The sequence below is a fragment of the Arvicanthis niloticus genome, chromosome 11, assembly GCF_011762505.2.
Source record: "Arvicanthis niloticus isolate mArvNil1 chromosome 11, mArvNil1.pat.X, whole genome shotgun sequence".
Classification (NCBI taxonomy): Eukaryota; Metazoa; Chordata; class Mammalia; order Rodentia; family Muridae; genus Arvicanthis; species Arvicanthis niloticus.
Window position 1 is genome coordinate 54,272,928 of NC_047668.1, and position 21,866 is coordinate 54,294,793.

At 48.7% G+C, this 21,866-nt stretch overlaps 3 protein-coding genes across 4 annotated transcripts in view; 1 reads left to right on the top strand and 2 right to left on the bottom strand.

Annotated features, from left to right (window-relative positions):
- Ift172 (intraflagellar transport 172) overlaps positions 1–9,146 on the top strand; it is a 38,610-nt gene extending 29,464 nt beyond the window's left edge. The window contains exons 31-48 of the mRNA XM_034513889.2: positions 161–254; positions 579–643; positions 989–1,169; positions 1,409–1,518; positions 1,618–1,747; positions 4,611–4,709; positions 4,895–5,004; positions 5,129–5,192; positions 5,382–5,468; positions 5,706–5,822; positions 6,578–6,688; positions 6,833–6,952; positions 7,665–7,760; positions 7,956–8,015; positions 8,100–8,198; positions 8,442–8,595; positions 8,777–8,868; positions 9,001–9,146. Coding sequence (XP_034369780.1) covers positions 161–254; positions 579–643; positions 989–1,169; positions 1,409–1,518; positions 1,618–1,747; positions 4,611–4,709; positions 4,895–5,004; positions 5,129–5,192; positions 5,382–5,468; positions 5,706–5,822; positions 6,578–6,688; positions 6,833–6,952; positions 7,665–7,760; positions 7,956–8,015; positions 8,100–8,198; positions 8,442–8,595; positions 8,777–8,868; positions 9,001–9,090 — 1,879 coding nt within the window. The 3' untranslated portion in view covers positions 9,091–9,146. The remainder of the gene's footprint in view (positions 1–160; positions 255–578; positions 644–988; positions 1,170–1,408; positions 1,519–1,617; positions 1,748–4,610; positions 4,710–4,894; positions 5,005–5,128; positions 5,193–5,381; positions 5,469–5,705; positions 5,823–6,577; positions 6,689–6,832; positions 6,953–7,664; positions 7,761–7,955; positions 8,016–8,099; positions 8,199–8,441; positions 8,596–8,776; positions 8,869–9,000) is intronic.
- Positions 9,147–9,228: 82 nt separating this feature from the next.
- Krtcap3 (keratinocyte associated protein 3) lies at positions 9,229–10,804 on the bottom strand. Its single transcript, XM_034513894.2, has 7 exons — positions 10,647–10,804; positions 10,358–10,542; positions 10,213–10,272; positions 9,887–10,093; positions 9,647–9,781; positions 9,427–9,539; positions 9,229–9,330 (listed from the first exon to the last, which is right to left on the bottom strand). The coding sequence occupies exons 1-6, from the start codon at positions 10,672–10,674 to the stop codon at positions 9,432–9,434; spliced, it is 723 nt and encodes a 240-aa protein (XP_034369785.1). The 5' UTR covers positions 10,675–10,804; the 3' UTR covers positions 9,229–9,330; positions 9,427–9,431.
- Positions 10,805–10,896: 92 nt separating this feature from the next.
- Positions 10,897–21,229, bottom strand: Nrbp1 (nuclear receptor binding protein 1). 2 transcript variants are annotated; one of them, XM_034513892.2, is made up of 19 exons: positions 21,099–21,229; positions 18,259–18,487; positions 17,963–18,085; positions 17,699–17,800; positions 17,253–17,342; positions 16,825–16,865; positions 16,388–16,482; positions 15,888–15,911; positions 14,801–14,884; positions 14,456–14,514; positions 14,205–14,303; positions 12,764–12,896; positions 12,465–12,570; positions 12,331–12,381; positions 12,106–12,241; positions 11,878–11,931; positions 11,722–11,785; positions 11,520–11,575; positions 10,897–11,443 (listed from the first exon to the last, which is right to left on the bottom strand). In XM_034513892.2, the coding sequence occupies exons 2-19, from the start codon at positions 18,466–18,468 to the stop codon at positions 11,339–11,341; spliced, it is 1,632 nt and encodes a 543-aa protein (XP_034369783.1). In that variant the 5' UTR covers positions 18,469–18,487; positions 21,099–21,229; the 3' UTR covers positions 10,897–11,338. The 2 variants fall into 2 exon arrangements, with proteins under 2 accessions (XP_034369783.1, XP_034369784.1); XM_034513893.2 differs by lacking the exon at positions 15,888–15,911.
- Positions 21,230–21,866: the final 637 nt, after the last annotated feature.

Sequence of the window (21,866 nt, forward strand, 5' to 3'; positions counted from 1 at the left end):
CAGGGATGGGAGCTGCAGGAACCCTCTGCTAGCCTCAGGAAAGCACAAGATTGTCCTGCCCCTTTTATCTGCCCTGTTCTTCCCCCAGGGATTGTCTTTCCTAGATTTTCTCTTGCCCTCTGTAAGTAGTAAACAAACTATACCAAATTGTCCATTTCAGCTCCTTTGAGTTTGCCTTTGAACTCTCTCGGCTAGCTCTCAAGCACAAAACCCCGGAGATTCATCTCAGATATGCCATGTACCTGGAAGATGAGGTACAGTTACGATTTTGTCTAGCTATAACCCTAACATGGTGGTTCTCAACCTGTGGGTCATGACCCCTTTATGGGTGGTATTAGATATCTGCATGTCAGATATTTACATTAGGGAACCATAACAGTAGCAAAATTACAGTTAAGAAATAGCAATGAAAATAATGTTATGGTTGGGGTCACCAGAACATGCAGAACTGAATCAAAGGGCTGTGTCATTAGCAGGGTTGAGAACCACTGCAGATCACAGTGACCAGTTCAAATGTCTATCTCCTAATTGCTTGTAATACCAGGCTCCTCACCTCATGCGACTGTCCTTCTGTCTAGGGAAAATTTGAGGAGGCCGAAGCTGAATTCATCCGGGCCGGCAAACCCAAAGAGGCAGTCCTCATGTGAGTTTCCCCATATCCAGTTTTTTTCATGTATTTATGGGTAGAAATGCATGCACATGTATGAAAATCAGATGACAACCTTCTAGAGTTGGTTCTCTCCTACCATGTGGTTTTAAGATTTGAATCAAGTCACCAGTTTTTGTGGCAAGTACCATTACCCACTGAGCAGTCTCTCCAGCCCATGTCCTAGGATAGGATAAAGATACTGCTCCAGGCTCTTTCATGGTCATTTACTTTCAGACCTAGTATAAACCTAGTAACCCCTCAGCTATACGACCATCTGTCTCCCACTGCTGAAGCTTCAGTCCTGTACTCAGCATCTTCTGTGTCCCCCATCTTGGGTAGGTTTGTGCACAACCAGGATTGGGAAGCAGCTCAGCGCGTGGCGGAGGCCCACGATCCTGACAGTGTTGCTGAGGTACTTGTAGGTCAGGCCCGCGGCGCCTTGGAGGAGAAGGACTTTCAGAAGGCAGAAGGGTTACTGCTTCGGGCCCAGAGACCAGGCCTGGCTCTCAATTATTATAAGGTAAGTGATATTATAAAGTATAGTGATATTTGGGCCACAAAGAAAAGATGAATTGGTATGAGAGGCCACAGAGCTCCACACTGATTCCTGCTGACATAAAAGGCAGGGGAGGGGAGGGACAGGCAAGAGGAGGGACAGGGATGTCTAAGAAGTCAACAGTCAGGCCAGAGGAGCCTGTGTAGTGATAGGAAGTATTCGAGCCCCACTTCTGCCCTTCTGATACCTGAAAATCTGAGCAGGAGGCTGGACTCTGGAGTGATGCTCTGAGAATCTGCAAGGACTATGTGCCTGGCCAGCTAGAGGCCCTACAGGAAGAATATGAGCGAGAAGCTACCAAGAAGGGGGGCAGGTAAGAAGCCTTATGCCCTGGCAGTGTTATCAGGACTCGGTGGGATGGACAACACTACCCCTCCCCAGTCCTGATCATTAAATATTCTCATCCCCACAGAGGGGTAGAGGGACTTGTGGAACAAGCACGGCAGTGGGAACAGGCTGGAGAGTACAGCCGTGCCGTGGACTGCTACCTCAAAGTTCGAGACTCAGGAAACAGCGGACTGATAGAGAAATGCTGGATGAAGGTGAGGCTCCAGACGACCCCTTCCCCTGATTCCCTAAGCCCATTCCCACATGGTTGCCTGTACAAATACTCATCTTGATCCTCCAGTGCCTTATTTCAAGTAACAGATGTCTACTAAGTACCTGCTGTATATGCTAGAGCCAAGACATCTGAAGACTAGACAAGATGTAAGACACACACCCTGGACAGCCAGGGTTAGGGATTTAATTACTACCAAGTCTGAGTACAGACTGGAGTGTATGAAGTGGAGTGCAGAAACACCTGAGCTCTCTGTGGGCTGGAGTCGTCCAGAAGGTTCTCTGAGGAAGGAAGGAGAGCTTGAACAGTCGCTAGAAGGGCAGGCAGCTGCAGACCCAGGACATAGGTGAAGGCCATGACAAACATGGGATCCTCTTCAGCTCCCACACATCAGTTAGCTCCTGCAAAGAAGCCTGCCCTGCAGCAGACAAAGCAAACCCAATACTCTTCACCAATCCTGACACAGGCTATTAGTCGGGGACACAAAACTGAGTGTGTGTGTAGATATGCCTGAGATGAGAAATCGGCTCAAACAGTTACCTAAGGAGGCAGTCCCAAGATCTGCATGGAGACTGGAAAGCAGGAAACCCTGGGATGAGAAAGTGATGTACTTCCTGTAGGAAAGCTAAAGAAGAGCTAGCATTTCAGTTCCAGAGTGAGGGCAGGAAAAAGCCAGTGTCCCAGTTTAGACAACATTTGGGCAGGAAGAGTTTTCTTTTACTCAGGGTAAAGTAAGCCTTCTGTTCAGTTCCAACTCTTAGCCGATTGGATGAAGCCCATCTGCACTGGAAAGGTCCATCTGCCTTACAATTTAAACACTAGCCTCATCCAAGTACATCCTCACAGAAACACCCAACGTGCCTGAACATTACCTGGATTCCATGTATTTCCGTTATCACAAAGAACTAAGCAATAAGTCAACCCATTTATTATCTTTGCAGTTGGGCCTGAATGTATGGTTTAAATGATGTGCTTTAGGTACCGGGAAATGTGCTACTGAGAATGTGAGGGGCTGAGGGGTAACTGGCTTTCTAAACTAAATATTGTTGTGTTGATGCCCTTATGCTTCTGGGGTCATTGAATAGATCCCAGGAGGTGGAGCAAAAGAAGGAAAGCGGCTGATGTTTGGTTGTGAGATTTGAGACTTTAATCAGCAACCACTAAGCATCCGATACTTTTTATGCTGTTCACTAAAGTCTGGGCAGGGCTGTACTTTCAGACTGGTCACAGGATGGCTCTCAGGATGGGGGGAAAGCATGCTTTAAGCCTTGCAGAGTTTGGCAGGCCAAGAAAGGAAAGGGCAGGGGAATTAATCTAGACGATAGCTGAGCTGGGTCACATGGAAATTAAAATCAGTGAGGATGTGGGCATCCCTGTGGAAACAGTTAAGCAAAGCTGTCAAAACTGTCCATGTCAGCTCTGCCTACTGGAAACATAATGCAAGGTACTTATGTGTTATTTCAGGGGTTTTTGTTTGTTTGTTTGTTTGTTTTTGTTTTGAGATTTATTTTCTATATGTAAGTACACTGTCACTGTCTTCAGACACACCAGAAGAGGGCATCGAATCACATTACAGATGGTTGTGGGCCACCTTGTGGTTGCTGGGAATTGAACTCCAGACCTCTGGAAGAGCAGTCTCTTAACTGCTGAGCCATCTCTCTAGTCCATTATTTCAGCTTTTTAATACCTGTTTTTGATTAAGGTTAAAGAAGCTGGGCGGTGGTGGCTCACACCTTTAATCCCAGCGCTTGGAAGGCAGAGGCAGGCAGATTTCTGAGTTTAAGGCCAGCCTGGTCTACAGAGTGAGTTCCAGGACAGCCAGGGATATACAGAGAAACCCTGTCTCGAAAAAAAAAAAAAAAAAGAAGGAAGGAAGGAAGGAAGGAAGAAAGAAAGAAAGAAAGAAAGAAAGAAAGAAAGAAAGAAAGAAAGAAAGAAAGAAAGTTGGACTGGAGGTACTGAGTTCAATTCCCAGCAACCACATGGTGGCTCACATCTTGAGCTGGAGAGATGGCTCAGTGGTTAAGAGCACTGACTGCTCTTCTAGAGGTCCTGAGTTCAATTCCCAGCAACCATGTGGTGGCTCACAAGCATCTGTAATAAGGCTCTGATTCCCTCTTCTGGTGTGTCTGAAGACAGCCTGGTATGTCTGAAGACAGCAACAGTGTACTCATATACATGAAATAAATAAATAAATCTTTAAAAAGTAACATCTTGTACTGGAGAGATGGCTCAGAGGTTACAAGCACTTGCTGTTCTCCCAGAGGACTCAGACTATGTTTCTAGCACCCACATGATAGCTCATATCCCCAGTTGTAGAGGATCCATTGCCTGCTTCTAGCCTCTATGGGAACCAGACACACAAACAAAAATGCAGTCAAAACACCCATACACATAACATAAAAATAAATAAAATCTTTAAAATATTGACACTTCAATGTAATACTCACTGAACTTAATATTATTGGTATGTGCCTTTTTATTTTTTATTTTTTTTTTTTTTACTGTTTTCAAAATCCAGTAAGCATGAATAGTCTGAGGCTCACAAATAGTTGTTCTCGTTTCCATTTTCTTCTACACTTTGCTAATGAGAGTCTATCTTTGACGAAGACAATGCAGTGACCTCAGACAGGAAAGAAAGCATCTGAAGGGCTACCGTGAGCCAGATGAAACGTCGGCTAGGTTCAGTGCTGCTCAGCCAAAAGACCCACGGGCCGGGCTTAGCCCAGTGGGGTGTGGGGGTAGATGAGGAAATAGCCCAAGGAAGCTGGAAGCTGGAGGAGAACAAGATGAAGCCTTGGCGTGCTTCGTTTCTACCCATTTCCAACCTCTGTTCATCCACTCAGGCGGCTGAACTGTCCATCAAGTTCCTGCCTCCCCAGCGCAGTCTGGAAGTCATTCGGGTTGTAGGGCCCCAGCTGATTGGAATTGGAAAGCACAGTGCTGTAAGTAGAAACTGACCTGATCCCACATGCATAAGTGGAACGATGACATATCACCCAGGGGTGGGGCTGGCCCCGGGGCCGGAGTGGCAGGGTTCTGGCCAGAAGGAGGGTGGGGGTTCACCAAGTTGGGGAGGCCATTGCATCAGTTGGAAAGATAGTTTTCACTGTGATATCCCACTGTGCAGGCTGCAGAACTCTATCTGAACCTGGACCTTGTCAAAGAAGCAATCGATGCTTTCATTGAGGGTGAAGAGTGGAACAAGGCCAAGCGTGTGGCCAAAGAGCTAGATCCCCGGTAACCACTAGGAGCTTTGCTTTTTAGTTCCTTTTGTAAACCAGGGTTGGGGGGGGGGGGTTCTTATGGGGAGGGTGTGGTGTCCCAGGACTGTGGCGTTAGCAGCCTCTGTGTATCTTCCCAGGTATGAAGACTATGTGGATCAGCACTATAAGGAGTTCCTCAAGAACCAGGGCAAAGTGGATTCGGTAAGGCTTGCACATTAGAAGGAAGTATAATAAGAGTCTCACTAGGAGGTTGGACTCTGGCCTAGCGTATATAAGGCATGGGGCTCTCAGTCCCTAGCAGCACAGAAACAAGAAGAATAAAAGCCAAATTCCTGAAGAATACTGGGGATCCTCCCTGTCCCGTCAGCTCATCGTTTTATTGCTCCACAGCTGGTGGGTGTGGACGTAGTCGCTGCCCTGGACCTGTATGTGGAGCAGGGCCAGTGGGATAAATGCATTGAAACAGCTACCAAGCAGGTACTGTGCCTCTTCCCCTCTCCTCTCGATCCCCTCCCTGCTTGAGCTTCTCATCTCTTCACCAGCAAGTGGCCAGTCTGCAAAGACCCCTAATGCACATCAGTCTTCTGCACTCTGATACTGTGGTCACAATTGTATGTGCCCTTTAATCCCTTAACAAATCCCTGCTCTCTTGTCGCTGCCAGTTCTTACTGGTCTGAGCCTTGTCCGTGCTTCTCTCACCACCACTCCAAACAGAACTACAAGATTCTGCACAAGTATGTGGCTCTGTATGCAACTCATCTGATCCGAGAAGGTGGCTATGCCCAGGCACTGGCCCTCTATGTGCAACACGGAGCCCCTGCCAACCCACAGGTACAGCCTTCTTGGGAATTAATTCTGCAGCCTCTAAAAGCAGCCATCCTTTCAGTCATCTCTAAAGATCCTGTCCTTAGAGAGCAGCAAGCCCAGAATCCTGTCCTGAAACACACAGAATCCTTGGAGGATTTACTCTTTGAAGAAGTACTCAAACAGCCGTCCGTGTTCTTAGGAAGAACACACTGACTTGTCTAAGAGGAAATGTGGACACCCTTCCAGGGTCATTACTGACTTCCTTCTCCTATGGAGAATCGGAGATCTCTAGACTATCAGCCTGTTAACATGGTGGCTGTTCTCACATTTATATATCCACCCACACTGACTTTTTGTTGTGGGTTTTGTTTGTTTTTTAAGTCAGATCTCATGTAGGCCAGGCCAGCCTGGAACTCACTATGGAGCCTGGGATAACCTTGAGATCCTGGTCTTCCTGCCAAAATAGGTTTTTTTTCTTTCTTTCTCTCTTTCTTCCTTTTAAGATTTATTTATCTTATATATATTTAAGTACACTGTCACTGTCTTCATACACACCAGAAGAGGGCATCGGATCCCATTACAGATGGCTGTGAGCCACCATGTGGTTGCTGGGAATTGAACTCAGGACCTCTGGAAGAGAAGCTAGTGCTCTTAACCGCTGAGCCATCTTTCCAGCCCCAAAATAGTTTTCTTAACACCTCTGCCTTCTCCATCAGTCTAAGCACAGCTCCTATACAGATGGCTCGCTCACTCAGGTCCTCTTCCCCCTTGACCTCTAGAATTTCAACATCTACAAAAGGATCTTCACTGACATGGTGAGCTCTCCTGGGACCAACAATGCTGAGGCCTACCATAGCTGGGCTGATCTTCGAGATGTCCTCTTCAATCTGGTGAGGAAGGAGGGTCAGCGATGAAACAACAGGGACCATCTCTTGTCCCTGTCCTGGTCTCAATTCAAATGACCAGCAGTAACCCACTAACCCTCCATGGCTTTCCTCTCACCCCACTGCCTCTCCCCTCCCCCCCATCTCTAGTGTGAAAACCTGGTGAAGTCCAGCGAGGCGAACTCCGCGGCTCATGAGGAGTTTGAGATGATGCTGTTGATTGCTCACTACTACGCTACACGATCTGCAGCCCAGAGTATCAAGCAGCTGGTAAGATGCAGCCAGGGGGATTCACAGAGCCCTCAGTCACAAGGATGCACAGCAGAGCTAGGAAGCTAAACAAGTCCCAGTTCTGGTTCTTGGAGCGTACACCCTTAGACTGCCATGTTTCACCCTGTGCTTCTCGGTGTAATCAGTCTGTAACACTTGCTGAGTTTCTTCTCATGCTGCTCTGACCACCCTGTGCCAAGGCCCTACCACCCTCAATATATTGAAAGGTTCAGATGTAGTGATAGTTTTTATGTACCTCCTATAAGTACACAGATTTCTGACTTATTTGATTGTAACTGTGTATACATTTTGTATACTTGGTCAAATTCTAGACTTAGAAGGAACCCTGTACATAATCTGGGCCCAGTTACATTGTACTGATGAAAAGAAAACTAAGACAGGGCCTGGCGGTGGTGGCGCACACCTTTAATCCCAGCACTTGGGAGGCAGAGGCAGGCAGATTTCTGAGTTCGAGGCCAGCCTAGTCTGCAGAATGAGTTCCAGGACAGCCAGGGCTACACAGAGAAACCCTGTCTCGAAGAAAAAAAAAAAAAAAAGAAAAGAAAAGAAAAAGAAAGCTAAGACAGGAATAGCTTAAGCTCTAGAGTGGTTCAGAACTGGTTTTCTAGCTCCATGCTGCCTTAGTTACAGGCTCACTGGTCTGGTCGCTCAGATGACCATAGGACCAGGATCATAAACCTTTAATCCACAGGAAACCGTAGCTGCCAGGCTTTCTGTTTCGCTCTTGCGCCACACCCAGTTACTACCTGCAGACAAGGCCTTTTATGAAGCAGGCACTGCTGCCAAGGTGAGCTGGGACAAGGGAAGGGTGGGGCTGAAGAAACAAGGAAATCTAAAATGGGAAGATGGAGACTCCCTTGAGCAAAGCTGAGTACTGGGGCTGATGTTGAAGAGGTCACAGTTTCTGTCTCTTCCTGGAGTGTCCTAACACCCAGAGAAGTAGGACTCAAGCTCACAGCCATTTGCAACTTTTCTGTTACAGGAAGTTGGCTGGGAGAACATGGCTTTCATTTTCCTCAACCGATTTTTGGATCTGACTGATGTAAGTAGGTTAACTGTCCAGAGATCGGGAGCCTTTGCCTGTCACGAGCTGTTCCTATCTCATGATTGACTGCTCTGCCCACAGGCAATCGAAGAAGGGACCCTGGATGCCCTGGACCACTCAGATTTTCAGGATACAGACATTCCCTTTGAGGTGCCACTCCCAGCCAAGCAGCATGTCCCGGTAAGGGAGCAGGACTGGAGAAGGGAAAGGTGTCACCAGTGGGTTGGCACTGAGAAGGGAGGATGGCTCCGGATTTTTATCCTTCAGTGACATCAGCCCTCACTACTGCTCAGGGAAAGCAGAGACAGTGCTGTGTCCCTCAGATCCCAGGGGGACTATTTATAGCCAATAGATATGTGGCCGAGGGTTTCAGAAGGCCCTGTCCTCACCCTCTATGAAGCTAGCGCTACCTCTCTTCCCCAGGAGGCTCAGAGAGAAGAAGTTCGAGACTGGGTGCTCACAGTCTCAATGGATCAGAGGCTGGAGCAGGTTCTGCCCCGGGATGAGCGTGGTGTCTATGAGGCCTCCCTAGTAGCAGCGAGCACGGGAGTGCGGGCACTGCCCTGCCTCATCACAGGTACAGAACCCACGTGTCCCCATAATCCCATGGCAAGTAGAAAGGAGGGGAAAGCAGCAGCAGCCAAACTTCATTTCCCCGCCAGAGCCACCCCTCCCTGCTCCCAGGTGCCTGTAACCCTTCCCCTTCTCTTGCACTTCCAACTCTGTTGCAAATGCTGTCTTTTCACCTTCTACCACAGGTTACCCCATTTTGAGGAACAAAATTGAATTTAAGCGGCCCGGGAAGGCTGCTAACAAAGACAACTGGAACAAGTTTCTTATGGCCATCAAGGTTAGAGAAGGAGTCTTAAAAGCAAAGGAAATAGTGGGGGGTGGGGGCGCTGCAAACAGGATTCTCAAAAACCTGCTCCTGATGACAGCCAGGAGCTAATGGTTCCTCTCCTGTTCTCCACTTTGCTCACAGACCTCCCACAGCCCTGTGTGCCAGGATGTGCTCAAATTCATCAGCCAGTGGTGTGGTGGGCTCCCCAGCACCAGCTTCTCCTTTCAGTGACTGGTGCAGCTGAGAAGTTTTAGATCTGTCCTCATTAAAGTTCTATGAGTAGTGAAGACCGCTGCATTCTTTGCTCAACATCTCTCCGCCACAGCACATTGCCTTTTACTCTAAAAATAACTGTAATCAGGCAGAAGACAAAATACAAGTTCTTTTATTACAATTATTTATACCACCCTAGGGTCAGGGTCTCGTGCTAGTAGAAAACACCTGTGGACTGCACCTCAGAAGAGTCCCTGCCTGATAAAGAAAAGAGACAACCTGAGTCAGAGAGCAAGCAACATAGCAAAAGGCTAGTCCCAGTCCCCAAAATGCATCCCACACCAGGGCCTTCACCTGTCCTAAACCCAGGTTTTCTGTAAGGCCTGGAAATCGTGATGGTGGTGGAGCAGCTGCACATTTTCCTGCCTTTTACACTCTGGAAGTTCAAGCTCTGTCAGTTCCTCCAGCTGCAGGAGAGGAGGGAGAGTTCAGTAACTGGGTCTTAAATGACCAACCAGCTCCTTTCCAACACAACCAGGGTATGGAATGAGCCCTTCCTGTTCCTCTTCCTTACCTGTCCCTGCAATCCTTCCTTCCTGCAGGGCCCAATGCCCCGTAGTGTGAGTGCAGCCACACAACAGTAAGCAGAAAGAGCAGCCTCGGCTGCAGACATGGACAGAGAAGGGATCCAGAGAGCCAAGGCTGTATCCTAAAACCCCAAGTAACAAAGAAGACAGGCCTTAGGATGAGGCAGGGGCAGCACACAGGGCAAAGGTGAGGACCAGAGTTTCTCGAACAGCAAGAATAAACTCACATAAATTCTTGTGGGATCAAAGGGGCAGTCAGTGTGCCCAGGCCCCTGGTCCAGCGGTATTGAAGGATTCATCAGTCCTGGATGGCAATCAGCAATAAGACGGCGGCCACCATTAGCAACAGTGAGCGATACAGCCAGGAGGAGGCCCATGGAGCAGGCGGCAGACAAGAGCAGGTTCACCAAGGCCAGCGTCAGCAGGGCCCAGTGCTAGTGGGGTAAAGACCTGGGTAAACAGCCTGTTTAAGTTTCCCCATGATACTTCAGTTTCTCTATTTGAGGCTCCTGCCATCGGTGGTCCGCTGAGACACCTCCTCCACCCCTCTCACCAGTCGTGGGCGAAGAAGGTTCCTGGATGCCAAGAGGGCCACAAGTCCCACGGAAATGCTCTGCGGAAGCAACAAACCTATGGCTTACTGGCTCTCAGCGCCCAGTCCAACCCGCCTTGCCTGTCCACCCTTCCACGACGCTCACCAGTAGTCCCGAACCCACAGAAATGACATTGGCTGTGGTGTACTCAGGAGTGACCGCGCCACGGGGGTTGGCCACGTGCCGCAGGACAGTACCATGCAGCACAGCTCCCACCAGGAGGTTCACGTGACCCACCAGGATCAGCGCGAGTCCCACGCGCATCAGCCGCCTGGGCCCTCGGGCGGCATCTGCAAAGTAGGGGGAGGGGCAGATCGTAGCCGTGCAGGGCGGGGCCACGGGCCCAGCCTCGGCCCGAGGGACCACAGGTGCGGATGAAAGCCGTACAACTTACCGAAGGCGCAGACGCGGCAGCACCTCATTGTGGCCGCTCTGCCCCCTCCGCCCGTCTGCTCAACCTGGACCTGGCTTCGCCCCGACACCGACCTGAGGCCCAGCTTCCGCGAAGCCGCAGGCAGCTCCACCTGGGCCCGCCCCGCCCCCGACCTAGGGCCCGGCCTCCAAGGGGCCGCCCTACCTGGGCCCGCCCCGCCTCCCCCGGGGCGCAGCGCCACCCACTGAGCCGCAAGCACAACACAAGCTGCTTTAGCAAAAAGTAGACTTTATTACAGCAGCAACTGAGGCGATTCGAATGGCCCCCCGGGGCCACCCCTGCAGCACCACCTTTCTCTCCCGCCCATGCGCCCCAGCGGGATTGTAGAACTCAGCTCCCCCAATGCCCGTGGGCCTCCTGTCCACACAGGCAGGGCAGGAGCCAGCAGGTCAGCTACTAGCCCCCCAGCTAGAAGGTGGCTGCTGAGAAGGCCCAGGCCCACGTCTGTGCAAAACAAGTAAACAAAGTGCAGAGGGGAGGAAGAGAGGGGAAGGGGCAGGATGATACTCAACCAGGGAGCCCCTAAAGCCCTCCTGAATAATACGGGGGAGAAGGGGCTTCACAGGGTAATACTGACTGGGGAGAGGGGGCAGGAGGACTGCAGCATGCCCAGGGACAGCCACAGTTGGCTAGGGGCCTGGCTCAAGAGAGCTCTATGAGGAGACGGTGACAGCGGCTGAGTTGAGTGTGCTGTTCCTAGCAAAGTTGAACTTGTTGAGCGTCTCCTCCAGCAGAGAAGTCAGGCGGCTCTGATCAGCCTAGGGAAGAAGCTCAGTGAGGCAGGGCTCAGAGAAGGCAGGGAGGCACCCAGGGAACAGAAGGCAGGACCCTCACCTCACTAATGAAGCCCAGCTGCACCAGCTCAGCTGCCAAGTCAGGGATGTTCTCATCTGACAGAAAAACAGAAGGGGTGCTTGAGTACAGTCTGGGAGGATCAGAAACCCTGTGAATCACTGTCCCTGTCCCTGACATGTCCCCTCAAAGGATAAGGCTCACAGATCCTCCCACCTCCAAAAAGAAAAAAAGAGACCCTCACTTGGCATCAGGTCACAGCTCAGGTGCCGGTTCAGCTTGTCCTCCAGCTTCAGCAGAAGTGTTAGCTAGAAAAAGGACAATTAGAATGAGGCTCCTCCTCCCGAAGGCCGTGTGTGCATGCGTTAGGCCCTGTGCAGCCCCAGCCCCCGGAGCTTACATGGTGTTTGACTCCCTCCTCCACTGATTCGATGTTGCACTGCATCAGCACCACCTGAACAGGACAGACATGGAGGACGGTCCTTAAAGACTGCTCAGTAATACACCAACACCTGAGACTTTCCAGCCCACAGAAGAGACAGTGGCCAGCAGGAAGAAATGCATTCCATGTAGGACAGCGCTTTAGCTAAGATGTCTCTACCCCCATGGCCAAAAATTCAGTTCCTACCTTGCGCGTCTCCACTTCAGCTGGCTCAGGAGTTGGAGTCTTGACAGAGGGGGGCACAACAGGTGATGTCACCTCCTCCTGCTGTGGCTGCTGAGGCCGAGGCAGCCCAAAGGCTGTCAGAGGGTAGATCCCATTCCTGGTGGGAGATGACATGAGTCACATGAACTCTGTGAAAGGCTCAAGACACCTACCCCTACTTCCTCCCAGAAGCCCACCCTCTCTCACCTGACATCTTCAAGGAATTTGTCTAATTCCAGGGCTGGTGACTGAGAGTACCTGGAAGAAAAAGGAAACGGCATGAGCCTTGGATGGTAGTGATCAATCTGTCCCTTTCAGACCCTCCTCAGCTGGCCACTCACAAAGTCTGAACTGGTTCTCGTCCTGGCCCTGCAGGAATTTCAGCTAGTACAGCACTGGTATCCATGTTTTTGGTGATCTCCTCTAGAGCGTTCTCTGGGATCATGTCTGGTGGGTATAATGGGGTGGAATATTATGTAAAGACAGACTTATTCACACTAGGCAGAGAGGACGGGGTTAAAAATCTCTTAAAGACAACATGGCAGTGATGGAAGCCCCACGTTGATAAAAACTCCTAGTCATCTTTGTATAGCCTGGATTCAGTCCAGGACCAATTCCTAGTAGGGTCTAGGGGACTCACGTTGGTGTCCCACGATACAGTGAGCAGCAAGAAGCTTGAGTGAGGGCACTTCAAACAGTGCTGGGTGGAACAGAAGTTCTCTGGCTGTTGGTCTCCGAGCAGGCTCAGACTGCAGGCACTTTTGAATAAACTCCTGTAAGAGAACAAGAAACTGGAACAGGCACCTGGCAGGACTCTCACATCCATGTAACTTTCATTAGATTTAGCAAAACGCTTCCTACGTGCTTGGAATTCAAACTTATTGGGAAAATATTGATATATTTCCTAACAAGGCTTTAAATCTATATGGTAATGTATAAACTTATCTTTCTAAGTCTTTCTGGTTTTTTTTTTTCTAGACATTTTGTTTTTCCAAGACAGGGTCTCATTACATGGCTTAAGCTGGCCTGGAACTCACTGTATAGCCTAGGTTGTCTCTGAACTCACAATCCTCCTGCCTCAGCCTCTGAAGTGCAGAGATTATAGGCATGAGGCACCATGCCTGGCTTTGGTATTACTTTTCTACTCTCCAACCACACAAGCATAATTGTGTTTTTGGAGACAAGGTCTGTTTCCCTGGCTATCCTGATACTCCCTCTGTAGACTAGGCTGGCCTTGAACTCACAGAGACCTGCCTTCCAAGTGCTGGGATTAAGAGGTACACCATTACTGCCCAGCGTTCCCAGCACTGCTTTTTCCTTTGATGTCCAAACATCAACATGCTTTCTTGCTTTCAGTTTTAAAGGATGACAAAGTCACACACCTGATGTTTCACCTAACAGCCCTACCCTGGTGTGACAGCCCTACCCTGGTGTGAACTAGAGCCTGGGCTCACTCTTACCTCTTCCATTAGACCTCTACTTCCTGCTCCGCACTACTGTCCCTGATTAGCATTAACTGTTCCTTTCTCATTTTGTTTTTGAAACAGGGTCTAATGTAGCCCAGGCTAGCTTTGAACTCTCCATGTAGGGGAGGATGACCTTGAACTCCTGATCCTTCTATCTCTACCTCCCAAGTGCTGGGATTATAGATGTATTGCCTCCATGCCTGACCTGAGTTAACTGTTCTTGTTCAGACTGTCCTGTCTCACTATAGTTAAGCTACATACTTGACTCATAATTCCTTTAAATCTTAGTTCATTAAACATAAAATCCCAAATGACTAGTATGATATTAAAATGCCAAGATATCGCATAAGAGTGTGTAGCAACTCCTCGAGGTAACCACCCAATCAGCTCACCTCTATGCAGAGACACTTGACTAGCAAACAATTTTTAACTTCCATACGATCTGAACCCTTAGCCTCTGTGCCTAGAATCAAAAATTTCTCACAGGAAAAGTGTACTTTAGTCTTTTCTATTTTCATTCTCCTCTTTTTCTTTTAGAACATTTGGGACCTCCTGGGAGGTACAATAAACTTGAAAGTCAGTTAAGGAGGATGTTGATCCTGATGGATGTCTTACCCTCTGTAATGAGTCTTCTAGTAGCTGGATGGCACTGCTGATGGCTTCCTGTGGCACATATGAGGACTCTCCATTGCCCTGAATCTCCAGCACTGCCATCTGTAGTGAGGAAAACCCAAAGGAACAATTGAGATCTGAGACATAAACCCACAAATCCAGTGCTCCCACATTCCTTCCCCCAAGACCAGCATTTCCCTTTCCATGTTTTGATTTCATGTTTTCTCTCTCTCCCTTCCCTCAGGTCTCCTCACCTCCAGTGCACACATGCCAAAGGAGTAGATGTCCACTGCTGTTGTCACGTTTGTGACTTCTAGAGAAAATAGATGGTTATTAGGAGAGAGAATGGATTGGTGGTAACAAGTGGCAGGCATACTTGAAAACAAATACAATGTATGCAGGCCCAGAAAGCTGGCGTTTTTGTTGTATTATCCCTGTATCTCACTCAGGTTATAAAGTATAAACGCCAAGACTCAGGATGGCTCTGGCAGGGGTTGATCATTAGGGGGAGGAGGTGGAGAGGCGCAATCTGTCTGAGGGACTTTTTTTTTTTTTAAAGTTGAGTCTGAGAATGGGGCAGAGAGACAAGGCTACCTCACCTCCATACTCTGGTGCAAAAAAGTGTAGGTTCTTCTGTTCTTCCCGGCAAGTCTTCACGTGATTGTTGATAGTGTCAGGAGCCACTAGGAGCAGGGAGACACCCACAGTCTGACTACCACCACCACCAAAGCGTGGTCTTACTCTACAGAGTCTCCAAAAGCCATCTTTCTCCTGATGCCTCCTTTCTAATATTCAATGACACCAACTATCATTTTCCCAATCCTGAGCTACAGACTACATATAAACACTACCTAGGTCCCCTTTCTGCAGCCTCTATTTCTCATCTAAGGTCCCTTAACTCAGGAACAACAATGTCTCTGCACTGTACAAACAAACACTGAGGGCTGTAGGTATCAGGTAACACAGTCAAAGGAAAACCTTTCATTTGAGACCTGCTCATCTTTTCAAAGTCCCAGATCTATGAAATCCGCAGCTCCACAAAAATGCTAGTTTTAATTAATTCATCGACCTTGCAATTAACATAAAAATACAGGCAGCCCTTCCTACTATGAGACAACTGGAGATCTCAAGAGCCTGGATAAGAAAGGTAAAGCAACATTAACACAGATCCAAGGAGCTAGCCTCTTCCTTACCCATTTGTGATGACTGAAACTTAAAACAAAAAACCCAAAAATCTCAAAACTGAACCAATGCCCTAAAATGCAGTTTCACTTTTTAATCCACCAAAACTTTTTAGACCCTCATCTAAAACTGTATTCCTCAACAACACCTACCGCAAGACTGACCGAGGAACCAGGGTCAGGCCCAAGCTGGACTCACTGATCATAACAATGACTACACATCACAGAGAATCTAGGAGCACAGTATGATTTAGAGAGCCAGCCTGATGATGAAGGGGATATGACTCTTAAGAGGAAGTGTCCAGCCAGGCAGAATCCACAGGAAACAAGCGGGTTACAAAGGGGCAAGCAGGTGGAGGGCTGGCAGGGCAAAAGCTAAGCAGGCATAATTAGGCATGGGAAGCAGGGAACAGGCCTTGCTCCCACGACTGCATGCACTGGGCAGCCGCAGAGGGAGCAAAGGGAGCACAAACAGAGCCCCAAATGGGGCAGAGGGAGCTCTCACCATTAGCAAAAATCCTATGAAAGACTGTTGGGAACAGAGCAGCCCGTAAGCGGGAGGGAGGAAAACAGAGAAAAGTTGTGAGCGATGGAGCAGCCAAGCCCCAGACAAATGGTAACCACACACAGACACAGCACACAGAAATGTCACTGCACACAAATACACAACAAATGAAAACACTCACAGCAGGCACAGTCTGGAACCTCTTTGGTAGGGTTTGGCCCAAAGGGCTGGAGTCAGACCTCATATCCATCGCTTCCCCTTTCCCAGCCTCCTATCAGCTTCTCTGTATTATTCCAAAGTTCTCTCCAAGAAGTCCAAGATTGTACACCCTAACCCACTTCCACTAATTGGTCTCTCCCTATGAATTACCTCTACTAAAAGCCTATCTATTATCACCAGCTCATACCTCAAAATTTGCTGTTCTCCCAAGCCTTTTATCTTACCCCCATGGTTCCCAAATTCCCGAGGCTCCCCTGCCCAGAATCTCTCCCTCCCCTCACCAGAGCCAATCTTGATGAGTCCGTTGTGCTGGATGAAGATGGTGTCACAGGTCAGGTTCCCATGGATGATGGGAGGGTCACAGGAGTGCAGGTAGCTGTGGGGGCACTGGGCTGTTAGAGGGGCCACTAGGAAATTAAGGGCAGGGGGAACCCAAGGGTTAAGAGGAGTAAGGGCCAGCTCTCCTCATCATCATAATCCCTATACTCTTGACTCTCCATTATGCCAGGTATCTTAAGTAGGATAAGCACTAGGAGAAAAGGTTGGGACACTGATGGTTAGGACACCAGGAGGACCCCACAAGGGGGCCTAATCTTGTCAGCATGTGACTCAAAGAAACTGGGGAGAGGCAGAATAGAAAAGCAGAGTAGTGCCTTGCAATGTGTGTAAGGAACTAAATCAGGAGAGACTGGGGAAAAACTAAGCAGATATTACCTACCTTAGGGCAGAGAGGATCTGTGTACACCAGCGTTTCCAAGCCTGGAAAAGTTTGGTCCCAGGATCAGCAGTAATATTCTCCCCTCTCTACCCACCCTCCTTTCTCTTTCTCTCTCTCTCTCTCTCTCTCTCTCTCTCTCTCTCTCTCTCTCTCAATCTCTTGCTCACTCTCTCGATCTCTCTTGATAAATAGATGTAGAAACAGATATAATGTATATAGATAGAGATACAGATATCCATATCCTTAGCTGGCCTCAAACTCTGCCTTCTGGATCACAGACATGCAACAAACACCACACCACAACTAGTGCTGTTTTCTTCTCTTGGCCTTCCCACTAGTCCTTGCTATCCTTAACTGGCTTCATAATTCCCACCATCTTTTTAAACCCCTAAACAAAGGCTAAAACTATCTCTAGCTTCTCTTCGTACCTTTTCATTCATAGTCTTGTGGTTCTTTTTGGTCTTCTTCAGAAACTGCTTAAGACTCCCAGAGGACATGTATTCTGTAATGAAAATCACCTAGGGAAACAAAGCATTTACTATTAAGGCTTTATACTAGACATTATCTCTAACCTGGTGGCTTTCACAACAGATACATACTAAACTGTGCTTTTACCTTTCCTTTTCTTTAGTATCACTTTCTTAGGCTTAAGAGCATGATGAGAATTAAGAAGCAGGCAAACGTCCACTTACTTCTCCCCATCTTTAACTGGGAAACACTACAGGTATCAGATGAAACCCTATTCTCCCTGCCACAACAGTAGATCAGTTCTTGTGTCAAAATCACCTAGTTTCAACCTCTGAATGTAAAATGGACAATAAATGCACCTGTTCTCTGACAAGTTTAGGAAACACTAGGCAAAAAGAAATCTTACCCTGGCCTTGTTCTCTTTAACATCAGCCCAATACTTGTGAAACTTGACAATGTTAAGATGTTCCAGCTGAATCAGATTATCAAACACTGCACGGACCTTTTCCTGGAGCAAGGGAGACAGACAACAGAGTTCACAAATCACTGTAATAATATGAAAAGCCATTGCCTACCCACCCCCGAGGATGCTCTAACCATAAAAGCTTTCCTCATAGTCACTTCCCATCAATGATAGCCGCTTGAATAGGCCCCAGGCCTTATCACCTACCTCCTGCAGTTTGTAGTTCTTGCGTTCAGAGAACTGTACCTCATTCCACACAACCTCCACACCTTCCTCTGTATCCATGGCCAGATATGCACTGTCAATACCTGGTACATTACGCTGATTCACCTGAGGGCAATTCAAGTGGAATTAAGGTACTTCACAAAGCTGCCACTTTAGTATTCCATATGATCATCTTCCAGCCCTCCCTACTCAAGTCTGTTCTGCTTCTGGACAGCTACTCTAGTTCTCACCGCTTACAAGTTACTCTCCCAGGAACTCCATCATCACCAGCACCTCACCTCTTCTCGCCTCTTCTGCCAGCGCCCACAGGGTGACTCTTCCAAGATCTCAGACTCATCTTCACTTTCTTCTTCTTCCTCGGGAGAAGCAGCTGAAGTTGTAGAGGTCACAGGGGGTGACACAGAAGTCAGGCCAGGAGCTGAAGATGAGGATTCTACCTTTGGGTCTGAGCCACTGCTGACTACTGTTTGGGATTCCCCTTCCGACATGCTGGAATGAACACTCAGCCTGCATTTGTTGGGCAGAGTCAGAAGACAAAGGTCAAACACAGATGTATAAAACTTTAATAGTCTCAACTTCTTTATCTTCAGCCTCAAAAATGCATCTCCCTTGTTTTTTTCTAAAATCAGATTTACTCTTACCTAAATACTGAAATGTGAATGACTCTCCAGCTTCTAGAAGAGGAGTTACCTTAGTTGAAGAACACCAAGAAATGCTACACACGAGACTAATGACAACATAGTCTACTTTAGTCAAATCCAAATATACAGTAAAATCTGATGCCCTATTCCTTCTCAGCGAATTTAGTGTTGCAATTAATATATTTTCCATTGGCTCTCTGTGGGCCTCAATTTTGACTCTGCTCAAGAACTAGGGTACCCAGGCATTACTCAGAGCAGATAGCTCTAGACTCTAAAATGTTCCACTAAGACAGACAGCCCTATGGGCCTATACCATCCTTAACCAACTAGCCAAAACTCCCAAGGGTGACTTATCCTACTAGACCAGCAGTGACATTATACATCTTTCCTATACATAGGTAGAAGCTGCCTTTGGGTCAGGTGACTGGCAGGCATGACTTCCATCTCTAATGACCTCACCTTCCTTATGCTGTGTGAGTGTGGCAAATGGGTACTGTTTAACAACATTTCTTTGCATTTACTCACTGAAATGTTTAGTAACATTTGTAAGTTACTGTAGGTCACACACTGGGAGGGTGCTTTAGATAGATCAGTGAATTAAAGTAAATGAAATACCTGCACTTACTTAAGCACAAATTCAAAAAAAAATCGCAGATCTTATGTTTCCAGCTTTCCTTTCATTTACATGGCTCAGAGGCTCCAACTTTTCCAATCTCTGAGGCACTAGATCTGATACCAGTTTCCTTTTTCAGGGACAAATAATTCAAGCTATAGCTTTTATAGGAAAAGTGTTAAACAATAGCATTTCTACAGGGGCAGAGTTGCTTTGAGAAAAACCTAAGTTTCTAATTAACCCATACCTCCCCCCCCCAAAAAAAAATAGGACAATCAAATGAACAGACTGTAAAAAAACCTGAAACCTGTATGTGATTAGCTCAAGGAAGAGCTGCCTAGTAAAAAAGCAATACCCTGAAGTAAACTTGCACTCCGGAGTCAGTTCAGAATACCTGAAACTTGCAATCAACACCAGCATGGCCATACAACTCTCTGAAGCCCCTTTCTACACATCTCTCCCCAGCCTATATACCGCTTTACCTGAATCAGGAGATTTGTATTAACGCTCTAGTAAACTCAAAGAATACAGCACTACAGGGGGAAAAAAATCTGGTAGGATACTTCCCCACTTTAATTTCTAAGGAAGTCCTTGCCTACCCTAGAATGTCTCCTCAGTCCTGCCAAGACAGCTATTAGTTGTGTGGATGTCTTAATAAATCAATAAAAAGGATGAGTGAAAGATCACTTTTTCCTCCTTCCCCTATTAAGGAGCTAAGAAAATAATAAAGTCTGTTTCAGCTACATTCACACGTTGTACATCCAATCTGAATGGATAAGTGAAATTCTTTCGAGATGCAGCAGAAGATACTCTAGAATGTCAAAGCTGTAGCCTATGGAATCTAAAACTACTGGACCAAAGACACAGACAGTCCCTTCACAGGGCACGTGTAGAGAGGATGAACGGTCACAGAGACAAATGTCCAGAAGGTACATTTCCCTCCCCAACCATGTCCCAGGAGGTAAAATAAAAGCAGTGCCTAAAGATCTCCAAGCACTCCCGCAACAGATGCAGAAACTTGTGCAACACTGGGGGTTCTGTCTCAGGGCTGCTGGCAGTTTTAACAGGGATCACAAGTGAAAAAGCTCATTTACGTCGGTGAGGGTCTCCTCTCAGCCTCTAGCTACCCTGAGGGCACATAGTATGTTCACTCCAGGGCATTGTCTGTCATCTCGCAAAGTTGTTCTCCTGGCTTCCATTATTAATTGCAAGCCCTCCTCTGCACGTCATCCCGCATAGCTCGCAGCCACAGGCCGCTCTGCGGAAACCCAGAAAGCCTCTGAAGTCAGCAGAACTGCTCAGTCCGAGAGAATGCAAGCTCGGAGGCAGGAGGCCCTCTGCTTGTCAACACTCCAACAGGTCGCCCGGCCAATATCTGGAAGGAAGCGGCGACCCGCCAGGAGACCGAGCACCCCAGCCACCTCATCAAAGGCCAGCCCCGCCGCGCCGTCAGGCCGCAGACCACGCCCCCGCGCTCCGCGCACCGCCCCGCGAGCAGGCCGGGCCCGGACGCCGCGCTTCCTTCCGCAGGCCCTTGGCCGGGGCCCCCGCCCCGCCCCCGCCCGCGCCGCCTGCCCCGCCTCTCGCGGCCAGAGTTCCAAGAGAACGCCGGGGCCCCCCGACCCGCGCCCGCAGAATTCCGGGCCGCCGCGGCCACGCCGGAGACACTAGGAGGGCGGGCGGCGCCCTGGAGCCAAGGTGGCCCCTCAGCTGCGACGGGCCGGGCTAGGTCGGGCCTGACTCCGGAGAGAGCAGGGCCGCCCGACAGCACCCCCCGGCCGCGACCCGCCGGCCCGCGGCTCGGGGTGATCCTGCCGCCCTTCCGCGAGCCCTTCCCTCCAGGGCCTCTTTCTCCGGAGCTCACCTCCCGACTCCGCGCCCGCAGCCTGCGCTTCGGCTCCAGCTCGGGTTCCGGGGCCCCGGATCGCAGCGACTCCCTCACAGCTGCGCTCCGCAGCGCAACCGAACTGCGGGCCCCGCCCTCGCGGCGTCCGGACCAACAGTGGGCGGTGCCGCACCGCCGCCAGGTTTCCATTGGACAGGGCAGCGGGGGGCGGTTCCCACAGACAGGCGCTCTCAGGGCAGTCTCCTGCCGCGTCTCCTCCCCTTGCAGGGCTCCGACGGACAGCCTGCCAGCGTTGTCTTCTGTCTTTCTGTCCATCCTCCGCCCAGTCGAGGTGCCCCCAAGTAATTCTGCCAGACGAAAGGAAGGCCTTCTCTCTCTTCTTGAAAGCGCCATGACAGTCCTAATCCTCAGAAAAGACAAAAGGAACGGAAGACTCGGCCTCGATCCTAGCGACGAACCTACCCACATTCCCCATTTGGGAAAGAGACAGTGCACTGGTCATCAAATTTTCAGAAAGCTTTTTTTCTTTAATCGCTTAACATGAAAACTAATAGTTGCTTATTTGCATAACATTATTTACCCAAACATAACCTGATTCTACCCTCATAAGGGAGAATTCATTGAAATTATCCAGTGATAGTTGGCAAATGCGAAAACGAAACAAAAAAAAAAAAAGTTACTCAAATTTAAGTTGACATGAGCCCAAAATAGAATCTGAAGTAAGAAGATCCATCAAAACTGTCCTTGAAAAGGTATTTAGAAAGAACTTACATTGACTGTGAGTTA